The following is an 11,151-nucleotide window of genomic DNA, read 5'->3' on the forward strand; positions in this document are numbered from 1 at the left end:
GGGGGCGGGAGAAAAAGAAAAAGAGCGGCGGGAGAAAAAGAAAAAGAGAGAGAGAGAGAGAGGAAAGAGAAAGTACCTTTTAATCTGAGGAGAAGTAAAGAAATGAGAGGAGAGCCCCATATTTATAGTATAGAGGCACGGACTTCGAGAATACTGCCATCATTAAGCCTATTGGGCCTACGGCGGCGCCTCGTTTCTTATGCCAATAAAGGTTGTGATAAAAACCGACCAGCTGAAAAGGAAACCAACGGTCAATAGTTATATTCCGCGGGCCGAAACTGTTCCACGTGGAGCATATCAGTCGCATGCCGATCGATTGATACGCCATCAACCCAACGCCCAAAAATGGCCTCGAACGGTCATTATCACATATATTCAACCGATCGATTGATAACTAGCTCTATCAGGACGCAATGACGTGCGAAGTTCCTTTGTGCGAGATAGTCGAACGATCGCTCATTGAACGAAATTCTGAGCGTGTTGAATTCTTGTATGATCAAGATGGGCTGCAAGTAAACGACCAACCAGCCTGTAGTAACTTGATGCGTCAGATCAGGGAGGGATCCTCCCATGATCACGTTCAAGCGCTGAAATTTCTCTTGATGCTCTTCCTCGGGTCGTGCCGTTCGCTCGGCCCTAAGTGAATTGAGACGCTTACGCAGATCTTGAGTCTTGTGTTGATACGGGATGAGCCGAAACCGTCCGACGTGGAGCATATCAGCCGCATGCCGATCGATTGATACGCCATTAACCCAACGCTCAGAAACGGCCTCGAACGGTCATTATCACATATATTCAACCGATCGATTGATAACTAGCTCTATCAGGACGCAATGACATGCGAAGTTCCTTTGTGCGAGATAGTCGAACGATCGCTCATTGAACGAAATTCTGATACCCGACTGATCAAGGATCAAGATCGATCGATCGACCCACCAGCATATACTTAGCGTAGGGCAATCGATCAACCCAAAAGAAAAAAGGTGGGGGGGGGGTCCAATGTCAATCAGTCATACCTAAAAATCGCAGCCAAAGACGGTCCGACCAAGCTATAAGAACCGTTTCTCACATACGCAAATCAATCGATCGCACTCGACGTCTACCAGCACGCACTTGGCACATGGTGATCGATCGATACAAGAAATCCCGATGTCCTAAGCATATATCGATCAATCGTACCACAAACTCGCAGCTAAAGATGGCACAGCCCCATTATTCTCATAGCCAAAATCTTGACGGCCGCTCTCGAGAAATTGAGTTTCTCAAGAACGAACTAGGGGGGCTTACTGTTGGAGGAGAATCTAGCACTACTCCACAAGCCCCATCGAATAACGGGGTTCGACCATTTAGCGATAAAAGCTCAAGCAGAATCAGTCAACTGATCGATCGATCGACCCATGAATATAGTCAACTGAATGACTTGGAGAAGCCTCGGCTCGGTAGACCCCCGTTTAGCCCGAAGGCCCATCAAGCATAGGATCAGGCCTGGGCCTCTAGGGCGAACTCAGTCCTAGGGCGAACGAAAGATAAACAAACGGAAGCTATAAAAGGGCGTCGAAGTGAAACGAGAGGGGGATCCGCAAACAGCACTAAGACACTGACGGCAAGATCTAGGGTTTACGACCGATCGCTCTCCTTAGTGTTTCCGTCGGAGTCTTTCAACAAAGCTCCGACCTTTTCCTTCTTTCCTTAATCTCTTTGTAATCTCGTTCGTTTATCTCATATTGTGAATAAAACATCTTTGTAAGACCCACAAGACCGAATTCATTTCTTTATCATTCGATCTACCAAACTCGTATTCAACATCTGGCAAACGGTCCTGGACGTTGTTCACCTGAACCATCATACCGACCATAGTATTCACCACCACGATCAGATCTGACAGACTTTATCCTTCGGTCGAGTTGGTTCTCAACCTCAGCCTTAAACCTTTTGAATACGTCCAAAGATTCCGATTTCTCATGAATGAGAAATAGGTATGCATATCGAGAATAATCGTCAATGAATGATATAAAGTATTGTTGACCACTCCAAGAAGCCGTAGGGAACGGTCCACAAATATCCGTATGTATCAACTCAAGGACTTTCGTAGCTATATATGCACCTAATCTCTTATGCTTGGTCTGTTTTCCTTTAATGCAATTCACACATATATCCCAATCTGTGAACTTTAGAGAACTCAACATACCTTCTGACACGAGACGCTCAACTCTATTTCTAGAGTTGTGACCTAGGCGTTGGTGCCAAGAGTTCCCGAATTTGCATCTTCGAACTTTCGTTTAGTACTTCTTGATTCAACATTTAAACTTTCATCCTTAGAGTTTATAATGTCAAGCATGTAAAGACTGTGATTTTCCAAAAGTTTACCGGTCCCAATAAATACTGAATTTAAAGACAAAGTAGCAGTTCCTTTCTCAGTTAGACAAGAATAACCTGAGTTGTCTAACCAAGGACCGGAAACCAAATTACGTCTAAAAGATGGTACAACAAAAGTGTCTTTCAAATCCAGAAAATGACCGGAACTAAAAAACAGTCTAAAATGCGTGATTGCCTCCACATGCACCGGACTCCCATTAGCCACATGAATGCGTCTTTCAGCATCAGTTGGAATTCGGAAGCTTAGGCATCCCTGAAGCGAAACACTGATGTTAGTAGTAGCACCGGAGTCTAACGACCAAGTGTTTCTAGGTACTTCAATCAAGTTCGTTTCCGAACAGACCAAAGCAAGGAACATACCTTTCTTAGCAAGCGTGATACTTAGGGCAGTCCTTGTTTATGTCTCCACCCTTCCTGCAAAAGAAACATGTATCTTCAACCTTAGCATGTTTCTTTTGAGTAGGACCCTTAGCAGCATCATCCTTAACAGGTTCAAATTTCTTTCTTTTGCCATGTCCCTTAGAGGTGTAAACCATATGAGCACTTTCTGTCCTCTCTTGTTTTATTCTCTCTTCCTCTTGCACACAATACAGAATGAGCTCGTTAAGAGACCATTGCTCCTTCTGTGTGTTATAACTTGATTTCAGCTGACTGGACTGAGGAGGAAGAGAGTTCAAGACAAAGTATATGAGCAATTCAGCCGGAAGCTCAGTCTTAAGTGTCTTGAGTTTTGAAACAATGTTGGACATCTCCAAAATGTACTCCCTTATTTTTCCATTGCCATGCTACTTCATCGTACTAAAGCGGTGCAAAAGCATGCTTATTTCCGCCTTATTGCTTCTTGCAAAGCGCAAATCCATCTCGGCAAGAAACTGTTTGAGATCATTGATCTCCTCACCACCTCTAAAGGTTTCTGGAATGGTGTCCTTAACGATCATCAAACCCATGCAATTTGAACGCTCCCACTTCTCATGAACAACCTTATATTATGGAGTGATGCCATCCGTAGGAGAAGCAGGTTTGTCCATTCTTAGCCAAGGTCGAGATCCATACACCCTAGAAAAATCTTAACTTTACTTTTCCCTTCGAAAAAATTAGAACCCGTAAGTGTTGGAATTGATCCTAAGTTAGCAGATAAAGTAGCTGAAAAGAGAACAAAATCCGAATAAATTACTCACTATCCGAAGAAATCAATAATAAATTTTAACTGATTATACTTCCCATCCAAGATACCAAATGTAACATCAATATCAAGTCTTTGGAAAGTAATATCGACTACTAGCGGTACTCTTGTTGTAATGATCAAATACTGATAACAATTCATGATAAACAATACACCTTCCTTTGGGCCGATTTATCATTCACATGTTAAAATCCATATAATCGTCACGTATTCACCATCACAGGTGTATGTTAAATTCGGCCAAACATCAAAACTTCCTTTGCGCCGATTTGACATCCGCATAAATATTGCACATACGTATATATGTAAACCCGGCCAAATACAACCTTCTTTTGGGCTGATTAAATATTCACATGAATTTACATACATATTTCCTTTAATAATTCTCTTAAAAAATCTTATTAAGAGAGGTCTTCCTTTGGACTGACATCTTAATTTAATTAATTAATTAAATTATTAACGATGCATAATCAAATTTATTAATTGATTTGAAACTGAATTTTATTCTTGCGCATACAAAGAACTAGAGGTCTATGAGCTCTTTATGCAAGAATACTGAAGCGGGAGAGTGGTTAGAGACATGACAGTGGGTGCCAGCTTTCACACGTTACCTAGTTTCGAAATCCACCTAATGCGCTTTTTAACTTAATTAAAAGTTAGACGGGCCTAGCTTAAAGTTTGTTCCAAACTGGTCCAACTGATTTAAAACATAAGAAACTGGGCCAGACTAATTAAATTTGCAGGTCCATAAAAATTAATTAAATCAGAAACTGGTTACGGGCCAAATAACAAAACAAGCCTACCACGAATTAATCTCTAACCTAGGGTTTTCAGGATAACGTCAGACATGTTTTCTCAGCCGCCAAGACCCAAAAACGGATCTGAGAACAGTTCTGGAAAAAGTTGTTCCTTCAAAAATTCCAAAAATTTTCAAAAATTTTTTTAGAAAGTCATAACTTTATGTACAATATTTTTCAAAAATAAATCCATCAACTTTATTTAAATCTGAATTTAAATGTTTTTCACTAGATAACAACCAAAGATCTAGATCTAAACATGCCCAAAAATTCAGATCTAACACAGATCCCAAAATACTTTATTTATCTTAAACCTTAGAAAAAAAAATCAGATTCATTAATCTAATATTTTTACACAATAATAAAATCCGAATTTATATTATAAACTTTAAATAAATTCGAATTTCTTTTGGATCCAAACAGAAAATCAACATGCTGCTATGATACCAATTGTTAGATTAATTCTTTATGATTCATCAATATGAATCATTTAACCATATGATTCTCTGATTGAATAAACATAAGCGGAAGCGTACCTGATGTATCCATTACTTAAAGATCTGAAATTAGGGAATGGATCTTCCAAAGCAAACCCTACGTGACTTTATTTCTCTATTGATGAGATATAGAGAGATTCTGTATTTTCGGCTAGGATTGTCTTGGGAACCATAACCCTCTTTATATAGAGAATTAATTTCTAGTTTAGCCCTTCATTAAACTAGAAATTACTTAAGGTATCCACATATAAATATTTCATAACAATTATGCCCAAATCTTTACTTTATTCACAATAGTGACCACTTAAATAGGCTAATTGATTAATGACCCTATCATATTTATTCCTTATCATATGTGACCCCACCAAATGATCTTACACTTCTATCTCCTCTGCTGTCAGGCTTCTTATGCCTCCTCCGCCATCAGGCTTCTTATATCTCCTCTGCTGTCAAGCTTCTTCTGCCTCCTCTCCCCCCCCATCTGTTTCCTATCCCCTTCTTGTTTTAAATCTGCATCTGAAAAAAGAAAAAACACTGAGAATATAGAAAATAAAAATAAAAAGAGTAATCAGGTAGAGAAGTGGTGAACGAGGAGGTGCAGGTGTTGGTTGTTGAGACAGTTTAGATTCACGGAGACAGATTGAGAGATAGAGGAGAAAAAAATGTGTTTTTTACCTTAGTGCATTTTGGTCTGTTAGATTCACTTTTATCGATGGTTGTGGTTAAACATAGCATGATCCGAGCCCTTGTATCTAATAGGCTGCTATGTTGACCAATCAGATCTTATGTATTTGATTTCCTATTTTTTCCATTGATTTCCTATTCTAATTTGTTTTTAATATATATAATATTTATGAAAATTTCGTAATTAAAGAATTATTTTGAGAACAAATAAGACTTATATTTAAAATTCTAAACTTTATTTTTCTTTTGGTAAAAGATATTTTAAACTTTGTGACTGATATTTAATTAGGCATAGAAAATAGAGTTAAGGGTTTGTGAAATTGAGTTTAGTGTTTAATTTAAAATAGGGGTTAGTTTAAAATTTGAAACTGAAGTTTGGAAAAAAATATATTTAAAACTTAAATATAAGATTTAGAGTATAGATATAAGAATTAGAGTTTGGGATATAGGGTTTGAGGATTATATTTAAGATTTTATATTAAGTTTTGAATGTGAGTATATATTAATTATTATATTTTATAATTAAAATTAGTTAAGAGTTTAGAAGTTAGTTTTTATACTTTAGGGTATGAAAGGAAATAGGCTTTATATGCTATATGTTTAAAGTTTTGGATTAAGATTTGAAAAATAGATTTGAAAATTTCGATCTTTTATAGATATTAATTTAATGAATATTATAACTGAAAAGGTATTTTAAAATTAAGGCTTAAGGTTTTTAATTTATGATATGGAGTATATATATGTATATATATAGTATTTGAGGTTTATAGTTAGGTGTATATAGTGTTTGGAGTTTAGATTTAAGATTTGAGTTTAAGTTATGAAAAACTTCAAATCATGAATTTAGTTTTAAAGATTTGAGGTTAAAATATTGTGTGTTTTAGGTTTGGGTGAATATTTTAGGGTTTAAAGTTCCATTTAGGGTTTAGGGTATCATATAGTCACGGAAAATTTGTGGCAAATTCATGGCTATTTGCAGTCATGTTTTAATATGTGACTTTTTTAGTCACGTTTTTAATTTCGTGATAATTTCGTGACATTTTTAGTCACGTTTTCCACTTTGTGACAATTTCGGGAGTAACTAAAAAATAGTCACGTTTCTTCATGACCATTTCGTGTTTATAAGCATTTTTTCTACTAGTGAGTGTAAATCGGAAGTACCTTGTACGTCAAAATTTCAAAAATAATTGTTTTCAAAACTGTAAAAATGAGTTTTTAGCCAACTCGAGTTTTTTCTCGAAAACAGAAAATGAGTTTTCTCGCCGAAACTAGAAAATCGATTTTTTCTGCCAGTACTAAAAAATCATTTTTTTCGCCAGAACTAAAAAATCGATTTTATCCGCCAAAACTACAAAATCAAAATTTTCCACCAAAACCAAAAATTTGATTTTTTTTTCTGCCAAAACCGTAAAATCGAGATTTTCCGCAAAATCTAGGAACTCTAATTTTCCACCAAAGCTGCGAAAATGAGTTTTTTCGCCAAAACCGGAAATTTTAATTTCTCGCCAAAACCAGAAAATCAAGTTTTTCGCTAAAACCAAAAAATCGAGTTTTCCAGCCAAAACTGAAAAATTAACTTTTTCCGTCAAAACCGCAATATTAAGTTTTCCAGCAAAATCGTAAAATTTTCTGCTAAAAACGCAAAATCTTGTTTTTTTGTTGAACTTGAAAAATCTTATTTTTCGCCATAACCGTAAAAGTTAAATTTTCCGTAAAATCTTGATTTCAAAATTCCCAAAACAGCAAAACATTGTTTGAGTATATTATATATTTTTAATGAAATTATTATAATTATGTAAATCACATGCTAATATTATTTACTTGTGTTTTAAAAGATTTTATAAAATGGGCTAACTCTGAACTAACCTTAATCCAGCTCTTCAAACATGTTTAGTTTTAAAATATGATTAGTGCTAGAATAGGGTTGGGTTTATATTTTATAGGCCGGATGGGCTAAAAACCCCCTTTATAACATCCCAAAATTCAAGCATATTGTCTTTCATAGAAAGCATTGAAAATCTTGGGTTTCGTCAAAAACAAGAGTAGGAACGCAAATTTTACAATAAGATAAACCGAATAGCTATACAATATTTTATGTTACAAAAAAAAATACAATATTTACATATAAATCAATAAAAATTCATAATACAAATACAAAAACTTTAGGAAAAAAACACTCGTACGAACATAAAGTGAAGAACCATAAGGAAAGCTTATGTAAATGCCTCATTGTATGACAGTTCATGTTTTTCCAAAATCCCATGATATAATTGCAGAACAAAATCTGTAGGAGTTGTTTTGTTGTGATGTAGAAGCTCATGTTGCTTTGTATTTGCTTTTATGATAGAGTTTATTGAAGATTTGTTTGCATTTTTGTGAATATTGGGTGTTTTCATCTCACCTTCATTATTTAACAAGATAAATTAAAAGTAAATAATATAGATTCAGAGGACTATCGTGGATCTACCAATCTATATAAAGGATGTCAAAATGAGTTATAACTTATGAACTAGCTCAGTTCAGCTTGATTTTTCATAATCATGAGTTATATTTTTTAGGCTCATTTAATAAATGAATTTAATGAACAAACTTAAATTAAATCACGAGTTATATGAACGATCTTTAATGAACATGAACCAACTCATGAGCTTGATCATTTTTATACTTAAAATTATATATATCATATGTAAATAAGATAATTTCTATATGATCATATTTATCTTCTAAAATTAAAATGTAAATCCAAATTTTTTTAGATATATATAGAATATGTAAAAGAAAATTTTATATACCCATCATCTATCTTTAAATTTAGATGTAAAACAAAATATTCCTAAGAGACAATTTATAAATTACTCGTAATTATCTTACTTAATATTTTGTTTTACATTTAAATTTTATAAAACATAGATAAGTAATATAGAAATCATACTTTTAATATTATAAAACTTAATAAAACTTATTTTAAAATTTTATTTTATGATAATTAATTTTTTATATTAGATCGCGAGCTATCTCGTTTAGCTCATAATTTTGATGATCTAAGTTCAAGTTTTTACATATTGAAGCTCATCTAATAAATGAACTGAGCTGAGCTAACTCATGATCTAAGCTCACTATGAGCTGAGCTGAGCTGAGCAAGCTAGCTCATTTTTACACGTTATATATAAGGAGCATGTCACAAACACAAGCCTATGCCGTTGTAGTGTTTGGTGATCTTTTTTCACCGGCTTCAAAACCAACCTACGATGCGTTCCGCATAACCCTGCTAATTCTCAAGGTCAAAAAGATCTCATCTAATCCAATTGGGTCAAGTAATGGGCTGCAACACTTAGTATTTCTTTAACTGGGCTCAAGTCAAGTTAATCAGGCCTAATCATGTAGAGCTTTCCACCTCGACCATTCAATTTCAAATGGTCGTCATATGACGTTTGGCTTTCTAATGACACAAGCACGAATCATGCTCATCATTACTCATTAGGATAACGTTAACAATGTACCAACTATACTTTATACTAGAGACAAAGTTAAACGTAGTAATCATATAATCTTTCCTTGGAAGCGTAGGTGATACCACTTTCGTGATGCTTTTTAACTACAGTACCAAATCATTTTCCTTTTCAATAAAATACACAAATTAGACAGTCTCGTGACTTAACAAGTAACTCCATATACACTATATATGTATAAACGACTTTATGCTAATACTCCGATGGCATCTACAACCCATACCTATTTTTTCTTTTATAATTCCTATAAAAATATAGTAACTCTATTATAAGATAAGTTTTGCTCCAATAGTTTACTTTAATAGAATTATTTTATTTTTGTGGGAATTTTAAAGGAAAAAATAAGTTTGGGTTGGAGATGGTTTTAACCGTTAATTAAAATAATGTATATATGTCTGTTAGGAAGTCTGGTCATTCTATCTTTAATTAATTTAAAATAAATTCACACTTCTGATTACTATTCGTAATGAAGACAAAAATGTTTATAATAAAAAAACTTAGGTGAAGGTTGCTGTAACCATTGAGCTAACTGATCTCAACCACAGCCACTTGAAGACAAATAATTCGTGACAAATATATAATTACGTTGCAATAATTATAATAGATGCGTTTTATTACCTCTTATGATTCTAAGCAAAGTTTGTCGCTCTGTAAGCAAGCCGAGAGATACTACTTATTTGTACACTTATAAGTTTTATCAGTCTACCACGGAAGTTGAAGCATCTCGTTAATTGTTTCGTTTTAAAGTAATACGATTGTTCTCGGAGGTAGAAGCACTAATGACGTTGACGAGATACCAGATACGGAACGAATACGGCTTGGCGGATAAGGAGATCTACAGCGATAAGGAAGATGCTGAAGTTTTGCTCGAAGGTTCATCAATGGCCGGACTCGTCGGCCTTTTGCGCCAGCTTGGCGACCTCGCTGAGTAAGTTTCTTTCTTCCTATTGGCTATGAGGTGCCATTTGAGAATTGGAGCTTTGTTTTTTTATCATTTTAGTATTTATCTAAGATATATTACTCATGATTATTTGAAACCAATGTTTCAACTCTGTCCTTACTTTCACATTTATGTCTCTATTCATACTATATAATAAGGTTTGCTGGTGAAGTGTTCAATAATCTGCATGAAGAACTAATGACAACTGCAGCTCGAGGACAAGGTTTGGCAGTTCGTCTTCAACAGCTTGAAGCAGAAGTTCCCAACTCAGTTGAGATACCTATTCTGTCTCAAACAGATCATTCAACTTTCTTTTACGATCCAGGCAAGTGATCTTACTTTGGCTTATATCCCCTGTATATTAATTGAGAAACATTTGAAAAGATGTAACTTCAATTTTGTAATAATTAAAAAAGACCTCTTGCTTATGTGTCAATCAATTAGGTAGTTAATTAGTCATACGTGTCAACCTCACATTGAAATTGAAAAACATGATGGTCCAATTCGATTTTTATATCTCATTAGAAACATTTAATACCAACTATATGATATCATATGATATTAACTAAAGCAAGGTGGCTATTTATTATATATTATTTCGAATTACCTAATGTGATTATGATATATATAGTAATTAATGATTTTAAATAATGAAGATTTGCTAATAATATGTATGCTTTCTATCATTTTTGTTTAATTCCTTACTATTAAAATAAATTACACAATTACATTGATCATATATTAAAAATTTAGATTTTTTTGTATATGTTTTATTTTGAATTTTTCAAAACGAGTATAAATTACTAAAACTATTAAAAGTCTCACATAAACTTTTGTGATCAATGTTTTATTTTTTTTCTATAATAAGATACAATGATAATAAAAACATATAAATAAATAATTTTATTTTAATAGGTGTTTATGTTAATATATATATACTTCATATCGTTTAAATTTAAGTATATATCAAATACGATAGATAACATTGATTGTTTTGATTTATTTATTCTAAAAAAACAAGAGCGGTCACTTAATTTATATGTGCAAGCCAATTTATTACATAATAGTAACTGATTTCTTAGTTATTTAATATATAATTATTATTTTATTATTTCATAATATGCAGAAAGATATAAAATAAGTATTTATTCTGCACAAGGCGCAG

General features: G+C 33.9%; 1 protein-coding gene across 1 annotated transcript in view; it reads left to right on the plus strand.

Moving 5' to 3' along the window:
* Positions 1–9,647: 9,647 nt before the first annotated feature.
* Positions 9,648–11,151, plus strand: part of LOC106313911 (protein SCAR4) — a 5,603-nt gene continuing 4,099 nt past the window's right edge. Inside the window, exons 1-2 of the mRNA XM_013751844.1 lie at positions 9,648–9,974; positions 10,145–10,311. Of these exons, the coding sequence (XP_013607298.1) occupies positions 9,826–9,974; positions 10,145–10,311 (316 nt within the window). The 5' untranslated portion in view covers positions 9,648–9,825. The remainder of the gene's footprint in view (positions 9,975–10,144; positions 10,312–11,151) is intronic.

Source organism: Brassica oleracea, chromosome C9, assembly GCF_000695525.1.
Source record: "Brassica oleracea var. oleracea cultivar TO1000 chromosome C9, BOL, whole genome shotgun sequence".
In the NCBI taxonomy this organism is placed as follows: Eukaryota; Viridiplantae; Streptophyta; class Magnoliopsida; order Brassicales; family Brassicaceae; genus Brassica; species Brassica oleracea.